Below are 19,407 nucleotides of genomic sequence, written 5' to 3'. Positions count from 1 at the left end.
AGGTTGTGAATGCGCCTACTGTAGCCTACAGTGAGTTTGGAGAGTTTTTTTCGTACAGTGATCCCGTTGAGTACTCACCATGAGAAACTGCGAAAACAGTGAGGTGGATGTGTTTTTGTTCAAAAGACAGTGTTGTAGGAAGCATCACTCATGGTTATAATTTTAATGGCCGTACATCCAGATCGCAAGTTTCTTGAGACAGGGGCCATGGCCTTCCATAAACAGGTAAACCATATTACCAGTATTACATTTTCTCTTTAGGGCAGTGTTAATTATAAGCCACACTTAAAGTCACATTCCATGGTAAATGGAAACGACCAGGCTGCATTGAGATAATAAGTGTTCTATTTAAAATGGCCTAGCTATAAGGAGGACCTCATTATAAACTAATGTAACACACTGTAGTGTCACAAGCTACCCAGTGGTGTAATATAAAGCTTTGCCCACATATCTGTGACACAGACATAAAACTTGCCTCCCAAGTCTGTATTTTTATTTAAGCAATTGCATGAATTTTAGTTAAATGTATAATCTTGTAATTCAGTCAGTCAGTAAGTACTGATTGAGCTCTTTCCTAGGTATCCTGGGGTCCAAGAGATATGTAATAATAATTTTTTTACCCCAGAAAATAAACACTGTAAAATACTAGGGGACAAGAGTTTGTGTAATTCAGCACTAAAGAGTTATATTCGGTCAACATTTATTTGGGTCCTTACCACGTATAAGGCTGTATCTAAAACTTTATAGAATAATTAAAAATGTCATTTGGGTTTTTAGTAATTTTCTATGTTAAAAAACGATAAAATTAATATGAAGTATGAAATCTCCTTAAAATCCCCTGTTGCTTGAAAATTTGTTCTCAAAGACCAGAATGGGAATATTTTGTCAAAGCTTTTATGCAAGCTGCACTGTCGGTGGATTTCTTATTAGTGTTTCAAATTCTTAATCTCCATTTTGGTATAATTCATGTTGTTACATAACCCCTTTAGGGCCTGCAGCTAGACTAAACATTGATACTTACGACTCGTTAAGACTTGTAGTTTAGGTGTTAAATAAGCATGTATATGTCTGACTCACCATATTTCAAGACATTTAAGAGGGTTATATGTTTCTGAGTAAGAGATCATTTAAGCTCGATTTCACTTTAGGGATTGAGAAAAATCACAGTTCATTTAAGAAATGATTAACAAGCATCCAGTGTTTGCTTTTCACATAAATTTCAGTTTGTACCTCACTCCCTCCTGGAAGTAATGGCAGGTACCTACTTAGGTGCTGGCATTTTGAGAGAAGGATGCTTCAATTTGTTACACTAACACGAAAAGCATTCAAGAATGAAAGAAAAAAAGTTGCTTAAAAATAGTGTAAAATGATACAATGAGCTATTTATTGTTTGGATTTTAAACTTAATTTGTACCTTAGTTACTTTTGTGCGTGAGCCCAAAAGCTAGACTATTGTATCATGACGTTTATAAGGAGAGAAACACAGGAAAATTATTGTTGGAAAAAAGAAAGAGGCGTTTTTATAAAGCAACTCAGTGATTCTGAATAATACTTGAGTTTTAATGATGAGACTCTACAGGGAAATATTTACTGTTTTGAAAACTGTGTGAACCAGGCGTGTATATTGATTTCTTATCAAATGTACAAAATGTAACTGTAATCTTAGTAATTTGAGCTACTTTAGTATTGGTTTGAGTCACAGTCGGATGTTCAACAGAGCTTGGCAGTTCAGTTTCAATTAAATTAGTGAGATGAAGTAACTTGCACAGTAGATCGTACTTGTATTGTGAAAGCCTTGAATTCCAATTTAATAGTTTTCCATTGTTCTGTAGTTAAAAGGAAACTTACAAAAGTTTCTGATTGAGGGAGTGACATGAGAATGATGCTCTTGGGAAGTTTTGTTTATCAAAAGTGCACTCAATTACTTGGGAGGAAGAAGAGCAGTTAAAAGACTGTTGCCACAGTCCAGGTGAAAGGTGAATAAAGCCTGAGCAAAGAAAGATACCAGGTGTAGAAACAGAAATAAGGAAAGAGATGCGAGAAACATGTTGTTGGAGGGATTTAGAACTTGATTGACTCTGTGGAAGGGACAGGGATAAGTGAAGATGCTGGAAGGTCGTTGTGGCCATTAAGAGATGAGAGAGAAGTTGCTGGGTGTGCGGAAGACCGGGACTCACTTTATAATAGGGATTGCGGTCCTGTCCGACTTTCTTGTGGAATGCAGCCAGGGACTTGAGAATGGTGGCCTCTGAACGAGAGAAGCAGCTGGAGTGAGAGAGATACATTTCAAGACTTATTCATCATTATCTTTTTAGCACCTAACTTCTCATATGGCCTTACGTGAATGGGTCAGGAGGAGGTGAGTGGAGGCACTGGGCACAGACAATTCATTCAAGAAGTTTGATCTTTAGCTCTGAAGGAGTGGATGCAATGAACGAGTAGAGAATTAACCACCCTTCCTTCCTCATTCCTCCCTCATTTCCTTTTCTTTCCTTTCCTTTCCCCTTCCTTCCTTTCTTCCTCTTCCTCTCCCCTCCCCTGCTATGTCCTTCCCTCTCTTCCTCTTTCCTCCTTTTTTCTTTCTATGGGAAGAATTGAACATATTTATATGCCGAGAGGAAGAGAAGGAAAGAATGACAATGAAGAATAAATATGTGGGGATGACTTCTCCTCTTTATGAAGTTCTATGTAAAAATAATTGCAGAGGTGTGACCTTCCCTCTTTGGAGAATGAAAAGTAGGCAAAGCTTGGGTGGCTTTTCCGATCCTGCTTTTGCTAGAGGCACATCATTAATATTTATAGCAGGTCAAAGTCATCCCATAAGGTTTGCTCTTCTACTTTCGTCAGTATAATGGTTGCTAAAAAGACGTAATTATGTGAGAAATAGAATACCAAATAATACCAAGTAGAATACCAAATAGAAAACCAAATAATTAGATTTGAGACCGCAGCTCTAAAGGGCCCTGGGTACCCATTTTCATATATTGTGTTTTTCCTGCCTATTAAATAGTTAGCATGAGGGAAAAATATTATTTTTCTGACATTTGATAGCTTTGACCCAGGATTTTTTTCTGAAGGGCCCCTTGTTATGTCACATGTCTGAAGGAGGATACAAGATTGATAAAGCTGTACTTGAAGAGAAGTGTTAGTTTCGTACAGAATCTAATACCAGGCAGTTTTCTTTCAAAAATGAGAATGATTAAAATCAAAGGAGGATCGCTGTTCAGGTCTGACTCAGTCATCTGGTATGGTCAGCGTTGTCTCAGTGTGGCTTAGATACTAGAATGATAATACGAGTGAGTTTGAGAACATGCCAGCACCTGCCCCTGCAAACTTCAAGAATTTAAAAATTAATGGCAGTTGCCCGAGAGCCACTAGAACACAAGTCACCACAGAGCCGTCATGATGGTATATTAATTACAGAAGGGCAAGTCAAGGAGGAAAGGGGGCAAACTCTGGTGGCTCTGTCACTGGAGGAATACAGCTGTTTTGGGGAAACTACCCGGAAACCTCTTAGCCAAAGGCAATCCATTAAACCTGCTCTCTCAATCACAGGGTTCCCTTTGGCAAAAAGAGGCATTCTTAGAAGAGAGAATGAGGGGCCTGCACTCATTCATTCATAATATTTTTTTCTTGATGCCAGAAAACTTTATGTAATTATAGACTGGAGAGTTAAAGGTGATCCCACACTTAAACCTACACCTATTAAGGCACTTGGTCTAGCCAGAGCTTCAGGGACACTGGCCTTGGTGTTTACAGGTTCCAGAGCATTCCAGAAGCCTCTTTAGTGTGTGCCCTCGGCTCGCCCACCAGCACATGACTCACTGTCCTACCTGTAAATGTCACCCAAATAACAAGATGCAATACATTCCCTCCTTTCACCCTTGAACTACTTGTTTTCAAAAGAATCCATGAAACAAAGCAAGCTCTGAGGTTTCCTGGAAAACTCGGCACTGATTGCAACTAGTTTTGTTTTTTTTTTAAGTGTCCTTTATATCCTATTCAATAATCGCCACCAGTTGTGTATGCTCTTTTTGAGGTATTCTTAATGAAATAGTAATGGTTTACAACAGTCTGCAAGAAGCAGCACTCTAGGTTTTGTTCAAATGGTAGACAGATTTTAAAAATAGCTCTTGAATTTTGCAAGTGGAATGCCATGTGTGAGCTCCTGGGACAACATGTGTGCCACACGTTGCAAAACCCTTCACAAGTGTTACCTAATTAAGCCGCACGGTATCTGACAGGTGGCAGGCTCCTTGGCGACTTACAGGAAGAGGGAGCTACTGTGCATTCACCGCCAGCTCAGAACAGTGTCTTTGTGTTTTGGGTTTGTGCTGCCTCAAGAGAGAATGAGTCTTCTTTGATTGTAGTCGAAATAGTTATGATAAGCCAAGATCTTCTCTGGGACAGAGGTAATTGTTAAATGAGGTTCATTACCACCCTTAGCAACTTCACATTTTTGCCAGATAAGAACAGTGATCGATAGCAGCATCAGAAATGTGCAGGAGAGACCAGTACTTGACTATAAATCCACCCACCTACTGGGGTGGCCAAATGGCAGGGATTGACTGGAGAGGCTCAGCTTTTTACTAGGAAGTTCAAATCTGGACAAGCAACGGTTATTGGGGGTCCTCAAGGCAGAGCAATGAGAGCTCAGTCTCTAGGCTGATTGTGGATGGGGCAGAACCCCGGACCTGGGAGAAGACCAAGGTTATTGTGTAATTATCAGAACAAAGCCTTAGAATGAAGAAAAAACAAGCCAAAACACTTGGATATAGGCTAAGGAGTAGGGAAGGAGAACAGGGACTAAGGAAGCTAAAGGTAGCCTAGTTATTAACCCAGGGTCACTGACCAGAAGGATCAATAGACGTTAGCGTAATAATTAAGAGTATGCACCCCGGAATCGATTAAATAGACTCCACACCTTTTAGCATGTGGTCTTGGGCAAGACACTGAATTTCTCGGTGTCTTAGTCTTCTTGTTGGTAAAATGGAAATAGTAAAATTTCCTACCTCATAAGGTTTTTGAGAAGATTTAATGAAGTAATATATGTCAAGTGCTTAGAAAGCTATGTGGTGTCAAGTACCACTTGATAAACGTTGTCAGTGATGGCATCAAAATGATGATGATGATGATGATGATGATGATGATGATGATGATGATGATATTAATGATGATAATGTGTCAGAACATACTGCAAAAGTTCCTGCTCCTCACAACAGAATTAGTCCTGGCACATGAACTCCATTTATAGGTGGAGTCTAGTGATTGCCAGCAGATAGGGAAGTGGGGTGCAGAATGAGAACTAGCCTTGGGGTTTATGGAGTGTATGGACCAGGTAACCCCGTGGAGTTCGTTGCTGATCTTTCTGTAGTTATTTGATAACACCGTGGTGTGGGTAACGGAATCAGTCCATCAGTTCAGCTTTTAAAATGTATACCATTTGCATGTAATTATTTGAGAGGATTTTAAAGAAAATAATGATTCGCTTTTATGTATGCCTAAACCACTCTGTTCCGTTTTTCCCTGGGTGCCACCTACTCAGGAAAAAACAGGACAAATGGCAGTCCGTGTGATCGATCCTTAACAAAGTCCTTGACACATGTGGCAGAAGATAGTAGGGAGCTTAACAAGGTTTCTGTCCTTCCTTGAACATGTTTCTGTCATCGTTTTGCTTTGCTGCTTAACACACTGTTGATCTCATGCTTTATGGATCAAATCAGGCAATGTCAATACTAGGGATTAACAATATAATAGAAACTTTAATTTAATTGATAAACGTCTCTCGATTTCCTACTATGTGCAAGGCTTTTAAACCTTCCAGACTCCAAATCATGGCTTTTAAAGCCCTCCTCGGTTTTGGTGCAACCAGCTGTTTTTTTCAACATCGACAGTTCTTGCTTGGCAATTTGCTTCTTCTCATCTCTTGCCTGTTCAGTCATTCTCATGCGCTGCATCGCTCATTCCAGCATTAAAACATTTTTGATGAGATGTGGGGGTTTTACGCATTGATCTGTGAATACTTTATGACAAAGAACTGAAGAATCCTCTCATTTCCAAAGGTCATTTTCTCATTAGCATAATTATGCATTTTCATGAGTTGTTAAGATCATGTGTCTGGTGATTAAAATTTGGAATATTCAAGGAGACTCTTCATAGCGACGGTCAACACTTTTTTTTTTTAACAAAGGTGAGCACTTTGATCCTTGGGTTCTCTTTATGTTAAATTTTATGGAATGAATGAAAAATTCAAGTGTTAGTGCTCTGAATTCGCATACACCGTTTTAGGTCTTGGTTAGGGAAAATGTGGGACTTAGAGGTGAGATCCTATCCCTCTAGGGATTACATCTTTTCCTTTCTTTTTTTTAACTGATCGGCCTGTACCATGCAAGACTCTTTATTGCATTGATACTCTAAGTCAGCAGTTCTCAACCTTTTTGGTGCCAGGGACCGGTGCTCCTATGAGAATCCAATGCCTGATGATCTGAGGTGGAGCCGAGGCGGCGATGCTAGCCATTTAGTCCATTATCGTGTATGTGGTCAATTTTTCCCTTGGTGGAGAACGTGTACTTTTCTCAATTTCTCCACCACCAGAGCCTGAGAAAGGAAATGACGAGGCCCTCGTTTTGTGTATAGATAAAAAATTGGACTTTAAACCCGAAACTTTCTCCCCGAGCACAGCATCAGTGGCTCAGTTGCTGCGATCGTAGTGCCTCCAGGCAATAATGCCCAAGAAATACATCGGTTCTGCAGACATGGCTGCCTTTGGTGCCTGTAGTGCCTAAGCTGCTGGAGCTACGTAGGGTACAAGCAGGCATTTGAGCATGGGGAGTGTACTCAGTACTGGTTAAATGGTACTCCACCTTGTCCCTTCCACCTCTGCAGTGATCATGATGCATATGAATTTAATCGATTTCCAAAAAATGAGTGCTATCTGTATGTACCTCAGGGTTAATATAGATAACACCTTTAAGTTGTAGAGAGAAAAAGTTGGGCCTCGTGGTTGTGGGTGAATAAGTGATGAACGAGAGCCTGATAAACAGCTGCTGTTCTAACAAGGTGGCAGATTTACATTGAAACCAGAGTAAACTATGCAACCAGGTAATAATTTTGAGCAATGAAGTAACGTTTGCTACAGTAACTGTTAAAGAAACAGATAAATCACAGTAATTTCAACATGGCACTTTAGCCATTCAATAAATGGGTATTTTAAATTTCATTTGCTTTTGAACTAAATTCAATAATTTATAGAGTAGTCATTCAAAGATTAATGTTTAGGAGTAAGGAAAATCACTATACAAGCACAGAAACGTATTATTTATGTATATTACATTGGGGCTTAGTCTGCCTGTTGTTTCCATTATAAACCTGATTTTTCCAGCATTTATAATACAGCAGTAAAAAGTTTGCCCTGGGCGAAAATTTGGCATTTGCTCAACTTTCTTAGATTCCAATTTTTATTGTATTCTTTCTTTTCTTTTGCAAATACTATGCCATCTATCCATGCATTTTTAAATGTTTTACATCATTAAGTAACACTATTAATTCAAAAATTCATTTATTTTTGAAGTAAAAGTTTGTGGTTGATTTCATTATGCATGGGACTGTCCCTGATTCTGAAGCTTTTAAAAATGGTTTGAAAAATGATTCAAAGACTGAGAAAGAAGGGTACGTTCATCGTCACAATAGCACCGTTTGAATTTACAGCTACAGAGACAACAATAATAATGCACTAAATGGTGACAACATGTGAGCCAGTCTATTAGAGGATTCATTAAAATTTTGCATTTCCAGTTTGGCCCCATTGCATATTTTGTTAAACCCATATTCCGACACCCAATTTGCTTACTGATAAGTTCAGATGCTATTTATATGATAATATGGGAGCTTTGGTTTTTTTTTTCTGTTCTCAGTTATCTGTTTCTATTACTTGACCATGAGCTCCTGAAGGTCAGTGACTAGCCCTTATACTCCCAGAACCCAGCATGTCAGTTAAGTATAGAGAAGACACTTAGGAAATACTGGTTAAACAAATGAATACATGAATATTTGTTCAATTACAGGGTGTCACCAACTTCTGAAGGTTATCCATCCTAAAATCTTTACGTCATTGAGTTAGGACTTACAGTTCATTTTGCCATTAAAATATAATGTAAAAGATAAATTATCCCACAAAAGCTTATTTGATTTCCAACAATAGAATCACAGTGGTCAGAGAGAGGTCTGAACCAGTTGCTGAAAGAACCCCCCTCCCAGGCAGCAGATGGTCCTGTGGTCCTGCTCGAATCCTCCAGTAATATGGATTTCACATATTTTAAATAACATCCTGTTTTGGACACCTGGTTTTACTTGCTTTTAAAAAAGTAATACCAAGCCAGTCTCTCTCTGTGTGTCTCTCTCTCTGTCTGTCTCTGTCTCTGTCTCTCTCTCTCGTTTACTTTAAAATCGTTAGTGTTGACCCATCTCCTTCTAGAGCACTGAAGACCAGGCTAGCGTTCAGGTGTAGCTCAGGACAGATTAATTCTTTCAACCTCCAGACCACTGAGTCCTAGACTAGAGGCAGCTCCGAGCAGCCTGGGGCAGCAGTTCTCAAAGTGCAGTTCCCCAGCCAGCAGCATCAGCATCACCTAGGAACTTGGTAGAGTGTATATTACCAGGGCCCACCCATGATGGACTGAATCTGTTATAATGGAAACACTGGGGAAGGACCCAGCACTCTGTGTTGACTAAGTCTTCTGGGTGATTACAATAAACTAAGTTTGAGAACCACTTTTGTAGGCTTACTGGAGTGCCGTCTCAGGGTGGGACCTTAATACGTGATTCCCTTGGACAGTGAGCACAGTGGAGGCATGCACGCCAGTGTTCAGCTGCCCAGCATGCCTCTGCTATACATCATGGTCAAGGGGCCATGGAGCTGTTAGAAAAGTATGGTTCAAGGTTCGGGCATGAAGTCCAGGGTGTAGTGGTCAGACATAGTGGTGGGGCATGGGGATGCTCTGGTTCAGTGTGGCCAAGCCAGCCTCAGCATGGACACTGGGCGCAAAGACTACACATTAGAACTTTGTCAGTATTCTGTAATTCCTGATATGAAACATTGCAACTGGGCTTGAAATCTGTTACTTTTCCATAAGAAATTTCTCTGTGACATTAATCATGTAACATGCTGTTAGATTGTTGAAATGTAAATTGCCATAAGTATTTCAGTGGTTATAAAAATGGCTAACACAGTCTTTAGAAGTTAGTTTTGTGACTAAAATTCCTTGTCAGTCATGGCCAACAAGAGTGTTGAGCTCATCACTAAAAGTCTTGATCTAGAATGGCTGATAGTCATTTCAGGTCTATAACCTAATATTTTTCAAGATTATTTTCAAGTAAGCTCAAAATTCTTTCTTAAAAAAATTAAAAAAAATTTTTTTGGAAGTTTTATACCAATTCAATATGTAATGTTATCACTAATACTATGATTTTATTTTCATTATATATTATTTTAAACTGTAACAAATGTTTTTCCACCTCGAATTCCCCCCGTGTCCTCGGGGTACAGTGTGTGGGGTGCTGCCAGGGTCTGGGTGGCTTCATGGGAAGCTGCTCCAGGCAGCTGTCTGGCCTCTGCTCCCTGGAAGGCTTTCACGTGTTTGCTTTTTCCTTTTATTCTCTGAGTAAACAGCCCAGTTCCTCCCATTGATCCTGTTTATATGATCCCATTTCCAGACACCAAACTAGTGAAGGTTCTTCTGATTTCCATTATCCTCCAGAAAATGCGGCATCCAGAGCTAAGTGCAGCCATCCAGATGTCATCTGCCTGGTGCTAGCACAGAAGGGCCTGTGACTTCGACATTAAGTGCAAATGAGTCCCGTGAGTGACTTTAGAAATCACTAGAATATAAGCCCCACGAAGGCAGTGAATGGTTTTCACTGTTTGACCTTGATGACTAAGAACAGAGCTTAGCATATGATATGTGCTTAATAAATATTTTATTTTTATTTTTTATTTTTTACACCTACAGCACCTGGTCTTCCTAGGCGGTCTCCCATCGAAGTACTAACCAGACCTGACCCTGCTTAGCTTCCGAGATCAGATGGGATCGGGCTTGTTCAGGGTAGCATGGCCATAGACTTAATAAATATTTTAAAATTAAGGAATGAGTAGATGAAAGAGGAGGAGATGGGAGAAACAGAAAAAGAAGCAAGGGTGAGCGGGGCCATTTAGTTGCTTCCTGTCACTTTTTTCTCCTATTAATTAGTCCTAGTCAGCAAACGGATATACTCAGAAGATCACTTGGTGGGTGTGGACCACTCCACACTCTCACAGCAATGAGGTCGAATGGACTTGATGGATGCTGACACCATCTCCATCGGAGAGGTTGTTAATGTTGCAATTACTGGCATAGTATTCAACTGTGAAAAATTTTTTTCCCTTGGAACTTTTCTTCTTTAATGTAGTGAGAAATAAGTGTACTTTTCCATTCACTTTCACTCATTAGAAAAAAATTTGTATGCCAGACCATGAGCTTATGGAGCCAGAAAAATGACCAGGATTTCCTGTTTAATCTTTGAAGGATTTGGGTTAAACGAGACAGGAAAACGTGAAAAGGAGTAGTATTGGAGTAAAAACACACAAGCCACTGTAGATTTTACCGTAAAGGTGATTAAACACCACCAAGTTTTCTTTTAAATTCTTAAAAATCTAAGTTGTAGATCTTTCTTTTTGAACATATTTGCTGAATTACTTTTACTTAACAGTGTAACTGTGCAACCCAAAAGTAAATATGAAAGTACATGTCCTGATCAGTGAAACTGCAAACAAAAATTATAGAAGAGTCAGCATTACTGGCAAAACGATCCAATTTAAACAAATCAAACCAATAGATACCCATCAAGCATTGCTCTTGTACAGAGAGCCTGTGAAAGTCTTTAGAAAGTAATGTTCTTGAGAGGAGAAATGCCTCTTTAGAACTTCAAATGGTTCCTGGTACATACTGAGTGCTGAATAGTTTTTGTTGGATTGTGTGTGTGTGTCTGTGATACAGTGAACTCTTGTTAAGAGGGCATTTACAGTTTACTTGAAGGAATATGACAAATGAGTAGAAGAGTCCTCCATAGGAGCACTTAACAGATAAACAATGTAGCTAGTTACTGTTATTACAAACTCAAGCATATCGTTACAGCACAGGTGGATGGGAGAGGCTAAACAAGAGGTGGGTTTGGAGTTGGACCAAAAAGGATGAGTAGGGTTTGGATGGATGGGAGAAGAAGGACATTACAGGCAGCAGGAGCGAAAAGGCAACACCAAGACAGCATGCACTAGGGGGCAGTGGGCCCATGATTCATTCTCTAAGAAGAGGTTTATGATCGAGCCAGTTGAAGGTAGGGCTTCTCCTTCAGAAACGTGGACTTTATCCTGTCCGTATGTATTTGCACAATTTTGGAAGGGTTCTAGAACAGAGAAATGACACAGAGCCGTGTGCTTCTCAGATTGAAATGAACATACAGATCACCTGGGGATCTTTGTAAAATGCAGATTTTCATTTAGCAGGTCTAGGGTGGGGCGCAAGGCTGCCTTTCTAATGAACCCTAAGTGATTCTAATATGCATGATACATGAACCATGCTTTAAATAGCAGGAAAGCAGAGTACTATTTCAAGAAGTTTTATTTGATAATAGTGATTGGATGGACAGGAAACTGCTTCATCACAGGATTTTATAGTCAAAAAGGAACCTAAAGATAATCCAATGGTCCATTTCTCTTTTGTTGCCTTTGGAAAAATCAAACGCAACAAAAGTGGGGTCTGACGTCTCACTCTTACAGGAACTCAGTGCCCCTGCCTGGCAATCAGTACCTCCCACTCTGCTGTACAGTGGTGGCCGGGTACCTGTGAGGCGAAGGGCTGCTAAGAAGCTCATGTCTGTGGAAATGGAACAGGTTGGATGGACGCAGGAGACCTTGTGAAGGGAGAAGCTACAGCTGCTGGTAGCTGATTTGGTGGAGAGTGAGAAGATTCCCAAGAAAATGTTGAAATTTAAATCCTGTTACAATAAACACATGCCCTATTGATTGGCCAGAATGGAGAAATCGGACAAGAGGGGAGCATACTTTGCCAACTGGGAGATACCTCAACTTTAGAGTCTTTGTAAAGTGGTAAATGTCACATGAGTTTTTAAATCTAACACCGGCAGCAATTTTGCCCAGCAGTTTAGAGCTTGGTTCCCTCCGTTAATTGAACGCTTCAGTAATAGCATGTGGTGTTTTACGTGCAGGCTGAAGGTTGCTAAGCCTGCGGCCCTCGCATTTTCCACCTCCTCCTTCCTGTACTCGGGGACGCGGAGGAGAACTTGGCTGAGCTGAGCTGGTGGGCGCCTAATGTTCTTCTCTGCTTTTGGAACGGGAGAGAGGTTTATCTCTCTTGCTTTTCCAGCTGTCAGGTTCATTTGGCTTCGACTACTGGCAGCATTCACGGAGGGAGAGGTGTGGATTTCCACAAGAAGGTGGAAACAAAGTTGGAGTGGAGATGAGGGCACAATATTTATTTTCCAGGACCTTATTCTGCCCCGAGTGGATTTTTGACTCTGGAGTATTACACCATGGATTGTAACACTTTGGAATGGAAATGTAGTCATTTAGGGTCAGAGCCTTAATTTTATATTTGACCATGCCCTGTTAGTGTGACTGTAGGTATGCGTGTGTGCACATACACAAGTAGGTGGAAGCACACACGTGTTCATATGCTTTGGTTTTGGCAAACTACTGATTTAATCTTGAAACATTTGTTCTTTGCTTCTCTGTTAGACATAATAAACATTTAAGGAATTATTGTTTCCAGAGATTGTACAAGTCGACATGAAATGGATTTGTGCTTCTCTCTATACCAGTAATTTTTTTGTCATCCAATACCTTTTTAAAAAAACTTTATGGTACTATAGACTCTTTAGTCAAAATAGGAATATGAGATGATTTCTAAAATCATCATGGACCTTCACTATTAATCATAAAATTTATACATAGTTTTCTGTGATACTAGTTGTTAAACACTTTAACATCTTGAAGTATTTTAGTACAGGGCAAGACCTAATTTGAGAAACTGTTTTTAATACTTCTTAAGTTTTTTAGAGTAATCGTTGGGTACAACTAAAATTATTATGAAATTTAATTTTAGATGAAAGTAATACATGCTTGAAAAATATGTTAAAAATTTAGAAATCTAGTGACCTTTGCAGAAGTAAGCATAGGTGTATAAGAATGCTTTCAGATATTTTTCTCGTACATTTATAAACATATGCATGTAGATCATTTAAAACCATACGTAGGATTGGAAGATTATGTTTTTAAGCTGACCTCTCATTGTTAGAAAAAAAATTGTGAAGGTAATGCGAGACTACGTGATTGTAAAAAAAGTATGCTGAGAATAGAAGCCTAGGTAACTGTTAGCATCTGGTGAGCATTTTCAGACCCTTTCCTCTGCGTGCACACATACACGTGTGCACGCAAGCTGGCCTACGTTTATATTTTGGTTTGGTTTTCACTGATATACTTCATTAAGTTAGGAACATTTCTTAAGTGTTTGTAACTTACAAACTCACTAAGAGTTTGTAATGTTAATGATGTTTGTCATTCTTAACTAAGGTATGCAGATGTGGCTTAATGATGAAGAGTTCAATCTATAGATAAAACTTTATGCATCCAGGTTCATTTTTAAATTTATTTTACAAAATTTAAGTTGTAATATTCTAACTTACAATTATAAATTCAGCCACTAGTGTTTTGTGGCTCTTTGCATATTGAATGAACGTGGGCCAAATTTTGAACATGGACCAAATTTTAGAGTTATTTCTCTCTAAATAGTGCTTATCACACTCCACAAAGGTGCTAAGTCAATGAGGGTATCATACTCAAAAAAGTATTAGGATGATATCTTTATACTTGAGAAATAGTGAAGTCATTGGTCATGTTCAATTTTGAATGCATTTTTTCATGTTCTTTTGCAGCATTTAGATGGAATTTTTAAATTTGTTGAATATGATTTTTTTTTCCTGCAATGACCAGAGAAAGTCCTCCAGTGCTAGGAAAGAGTCAAATTCTTGATGACTGAGCCATTTGCTGAAGATTGAACCACAGTTAGGACATAAGAAACTCCCATAGTGAAACCTTAATATAAAAATTTTGATAATTTATGATATGGTATCTTGGATTTTCTTTAAAGTAAAATGGGATGGAGCTGAAGCATGGATGAAGGTATCCATAAAACAAAATTAACCACGAGTAGATAATTTTTGAGGCTGGATAATATGAATTTGGGACTTTATTATATGGTTCTCTTTACTTTTGTATATTTGAGATTTTCTATAATAATACATTTGAAATAAGAGAGAGATAATAATTTTAGCTTAAAACATTGTGCTAGGTTAAGGTTGAAACATATTGCCTAGATTAAGGTTGAAATATATTTCAAGAAATACATTGCCAAGATTAAGGTTGAAATATATTGCCTCAACCTTTAAGTGACAGGTTAAAGTTGAAATATATTGCCAAGATATGCTACTTGAGTAAACTGTAAAAATCACAAAAAAATCCTTATGGACATTGTCATGAATAAATGGTCTCATCTCATTCTTCGTTTTGAAAACTTAGGTGAGCTCCCCATCTCCTTGTCAGCCAGTATGGCCGACTGATTTCCAAAGTGAGACCTCAGTATATCTGACATCCCAGTGCTGTTCTTACTGTGGGACGTTGACACTCTTCCCACTGAGAGATGGGCCCTGTGCACCCTCTTGCATCTGGGAGGGCTTGTGACTTCAGCAGAAGTGACACCATATGAGGCTATGTTAAAAAGGGTAATACAGCTTTTGCCTGACTCTCTTGTTATGCTCGCTCTTGAAACTCAACCTCCTCAGTGAGGAGATCCAAGCAGCAACATGGGTGTTCCAGCTGAGAGGACCAACTTCGGTCCCAGCTGTTAGCCAGCCTCAGCCTGCAGACATGTGAGTGAGCAAGCTTTCCAATTATTGTGGCCCCTACCGTAATCAAGTCACCCCCATTCTTCGAATCTTCCCAGCTGAGGCCCCAGACACTGTGGAGCAGAGACAAGCCCTTCTTGTTATTCCCTTTCTGAATTCTCATCCACACAATCTGTGAACAATCATAAAATGCTTGTCGGTTTTGTGACTATTTGGGATGATTTGTACACAGCAGTAGGAACGGTCAGAATATGTTCATAAGGGAGAGAAGACTCTTATTTCTCAGCGATCATCTCTTTTCATAGCACGCTCAAAAGATACATATATACTCAGTGACTTGTGTTTTCATTAACATGCTGACTTCTGAATCAGGAGTCGTATTGTGGACCATCAGTTATTGCATGAATAAAGTAGTTTGTAGCTGGACAGTCACGTGACTCCCATTACTTCTTATTCCGCCTCCCCTTCACCAGGACTTCCTTCTCCAGGCTAGAACTTCAGAACCATGGCTTCCTGCCCCTCCCTCCCAACATTGGTTGAATTGGGAGCAGAAAAGGGTGTGGCCTACTAGTCCGGACAGGGAAGGAGATGTTAAGGAGTCTTTCTCTATTCTGACCTGAATTTCTGCTTCTTTATTATGTAATCAACACCCTTTATTGCTTCACGTAGTTGGTGTTCCTTCTGACTCCATCGTGGTTTTCCACTCCATATTGTGCCATAAAAAAAAAAAGTCGAATTTGCTTTTTCGTGATAAACAGAATAAAAAGTTGTTCAGCACTTCCTCCACATATATGCATGACAATTCTACCAAGATTCGTTTCATACTCTGCACACAGGTGTTTCTTCCAAGTGTATGTCAGACACCTGCTAGCGCTATTTGTAATGTTCCATTTCGCAAGCTCGGTGGTATGTCCTGAAAAATACAGGGTTTTGCTGTATTTTTTTTTATTGTACATTTGATATGTCTTAAATATTTCATAATATTCATACATATGTGATAGTAATTAGTCATTACTCTGCACGTTTGTCATTGATATCATGTGACATTCCTCAGTGTCATAATAATGGAATTTTGCCCCAAAGGTCCATTCTGTTTTCCCTCCAGGCATCACATAGATCCTTTACTTAGTGGATAATTTTAGAAGCTTCTTCTCATTTGTGTAATGTTTTTACTTCAGGATATGTTTTCCCTTAACAATGAAGGTAGTCTTTCCTTAAGAGATGAAGTTGATATTTGTTAAAACATTACTTGATGACATATTCTGGGGGGGAAAAAACCACATTGGAAACATGACTATAAAAAATCCCCTGTTTAACATGTCTTGTTCCTGATAAAAACAGATGTTCTACATGGAAACATCAACCGGGTCCGTTATTTTAAAGGGATGAGTTTTAATACAGTATGCCTCAAAACCCCCCACCTAGTTCCTAAAATGTAGCTAAACCAAAGTCAAATGTATATTAAACTAACATGTGAAAATGAATTGTTTAGAGTGTTTCTTCCTGATCATCAAACATTTAATACAGTCGGTAACAAGCACATGCTTTGTGTGCAGGAACTGGTGCATTTTGTGTTATACCATAAATGCCATGTATATGGTATTGAGTGACAAATGATGCACTCAATGAAAAAATTTTATTGGAAAAAATGCAGGTAAAAATATACAATACTAGCAGAAAATTTCCTGTCATGAACTATTACTTAGTGAGGTAGACACTTAGAGTTTGAAGAAAAGTTAAGAATTGAGGAGAGGGAGAGAGATGAATCGGGCTTCTTTTGGGGGGGAGGGATGGTTATGGAAATTGGATGGACTGGAGTTGGGTGTTGAAGGGTCAATTTCAGAGAAAATGTCAGAGGAACTAATAGAATACTGTTATCATTCTGAGACTCCCATGTTGACTCCTGAACAGGAAGACTTAATATGAAAAAAGGGCAGACTATACCTTTGCTTATCTTCTGCTGTTTAAGTTTGTAAATTTCTCTGTGCAGTGCTAAGTGGTCAGCTACTGGGGCATCACAATTGGTCTATGTGCCAGGGACCTCCTTTTGTTGAGTGCACCTGAGTCCAACGTCATACCAATTGGAATCGGAATGTAACTTGAACATTTGGTTATATTGTTTTGTAAACATGGTGTATCAAGTTTGGGACAGAAATATAAGTTGGTCCTGTAATGAACTGAACTAAGGTGTCAGTAAAAACCAGGCTGTTTAACCAGACAGAAGTTCCATGGGGCTTCAGGCCACTGTATTTTTTCATAACAAATAAGGTCCTGGGGACTAGGGGTGAGAAGTTGCTAGTCCATTGCAATACTTTTTCAGTCTTTTTTGTCCAAAAGCATCCAGTTCTCAGGTTGACTCACCCCAGCACATTCGTTTTATAGTCTATGCTGGATTCCTGTTATCTATTTACATTTATGAATTTACTGTGACAGTTGTTTTACTATTTCATTGCTAAGTTTTTAAAATATTGGTCTAGTTTTATGATCACGAATGATGAAATAGGCAACTTTAATAAGCTGAACAATTAGACGTCTAGCAAGTTAGAATTAGTAATTTGGTCTGCTCCCATTTCCTCAAGGTTATCTGAGACTCACAAAACGATCTTGAAATAGTACATGTGCAGTCCCGAGGGGTGTAACAGCACTACAGGATAATTGGAAAACTCATAATCAATCAGATATTGCAGACTTGTATGATGTTAGTGATATTACTCCATCCTCTAAGACCGCCCATTGTCCTGCCTATGACTTGGCGATCAGGTGGGGGGCACCCCTGGACTGTGGACCATGCTCCACATTAGCACCCATTAGAGTTAGAATTTTTCTGTTTATAAAAAATGTAAGTGTGGTACTTGCTGCTCTGTCTACTAGTATAACCCGTATTTTCCCACAGTACATTTTAAAACTTCTGATAGTGCAAGTTCCTATTTTGCTGTCAAAGCTTATTTCAATATATTTCCCTTTTTTTCTTTCAAACGGTTAGTTTTTTAAACTGTAAAACGAGTTTTATACTACATGGCTTCATCTCTAAAGTTGTTTGATTCCCTTGCATCTTCTTTGTGACTTAATGACTTTTCAGTGTATTCTTGTCTTACATTTATTTCATCTTTTAACTGGGTGCTAAGATTTTTTATTTTTAATTTCCATCTAGGCTAATTCATTTGTATTGTAAGGGCATGGTGATTCTTAGGGGTGCAAGATAATATCAAGTTAACTTTCCACTTTCCTATAGGCACTTACAACTAGCCCTACATTACTAAATACTCTGACTATATTTAGAACTTTAAAATCAGATTGGACCTGAACACAAATGAGTCATTGTAAATTCTGTGTCCTAGTGACCATCTAATTGCATCTAGAGATTTATTTCACCATTAACAGTCAATATCCTTCAATTAGATTGTGCTTTTTCCTTCTGCAGTAAAATTGTCAGTAGTCTCAAGTGGTGAAGTTTGGAAGATGGTTCAGTTTTAAGAGGCTAGAATAATTTTAGGACGCTAGAGCTCTCCTTTTAAAAATACTTCAGTTTTTCCAGAAAATCTATTTATCTCCACCATCTCCTCCCACTGTACCCTAGCATTTCCCAGATTCCCCCATCTCTTCTTACATATCTATTTGTCTTTCTGGTGTATGCCACGTTTGGAAGTCTCATTAAACCAGCATCTGTTCTGTTTTAGGAGAAACCCGATGCCAGCCCCACGTCACTTCAGCTGCGGTCCCAGATCGAAGTAAGCACAATGACTTTAATCATCTATTTTTGCTTCTGCCTTTTTTCCTTTTTTTAAGTGATATTCTGTACAAATCAGATGAAGCCTGCTGCTCTGCCTATAATGACGCTATGAATTTTCTCTCCTAGGAGTCGCTGGGTTTCTGTAGTGCCGTCTCAACACCAGAAGTGGAAAGAAAGTAAGTTTCCCTCCCTTTGTCCAGGATCTGAATTTTTAAGACGGTATCTTTAGGTCCCTCCTGATGGAAGTCAGATAGGCGATCGTGTTGTGTATTTACTATGGGACTCGATGTCATTTACCGTACGTGTTGTTTATGTACATATTTGTAGATGGATAAGAGGGTTTTTTTTTCCAACCGTAATTCAATGGGTGATGCTTCATGATTCTACGAAATGTTATCGATGCCTTACTGCTTATTGTGAGTGAACCCTAAATAAATACCTGGAAGTGAGCATGGAGAAAAGGAAAGGGTAGTTAAGTCAACCAAAGTCGGTTTTCTTCTACCTTAGTTTTTAATACAAGATGAAAGCCATAAAGAAGGAGGGAACAAAAATAAAATATATTCCAGAATAAAACAGTGATTAAGAAACCCATCCTTTACATTTTGCTTTGGCGGGTGACCTTAAAACAGGAATAAATGCTTGTGACAGAAGGCAGCAAATGCTCACTAACCTTTCTTGCTAAAAGTAAGAGTTTTGCTTCCTTGTCCTAACTTGGATCTTTTAAT

The 19,407-nt window shown here is 38.9% G+C and overlaps 1 protein-coding gene and 1 non-coding gene across 3 annotated transcripts in view; one reads left to right on the top strand and one right to left on the bottom strand.

Moving 5' to 3' along the window:
- SASH1 (SAM and SH3 domain containing 1) overlaps window positions 1–19,407 on the top strand; it is a 209,619-nt gene that overhangs the window by 101,785 nt on the left and 88,427 nt on the right. For both annotated transcript variants that reach the window (XM_039846945.1, XM_039846946.1), the window contains exons 3-4: window positions 18,630–18,680; window positions 18,809–18,858. In XM_039846945.1, coding sequence (XP_039702879.1) covers window positions 18,630–18,680; window positions 18,809–18,858 — 101 coding nt within the window. The remainder of the gene's footprint in view (window positions 1–18,629; window positions 18,681–18,808; window positions 18,859–19,407) is intronic.
- On the bottom strand, window positions 9,999–10,117 carry LOC120589450 (5S ribosomal RNA). Its single transcript, XR_005649490.1, has one exon. It is a non-coding gene; the product is annotated as a 5S ribosomal RNA (ribosomal RNA).

This window comes from Pteropus medius, unplaced genomic scaffold (genome assembly GCF_902729225.1).
Source record: "Pteropus medius unplaced genomic scaffold, Ma_sr-lr_union100, whole genome shotgun sequence".
Taxonomy (NCBI): Eukaryota; Metazoa; Chordata; class Mammalia; order Chiroptera; family Pteropodidae; genus Pteropus; species Pteropus medius.
Note: the sequence above shows the minus strand (reverse complement) of the source record. Positions and strands in the feature narration are given on the sequence as shown.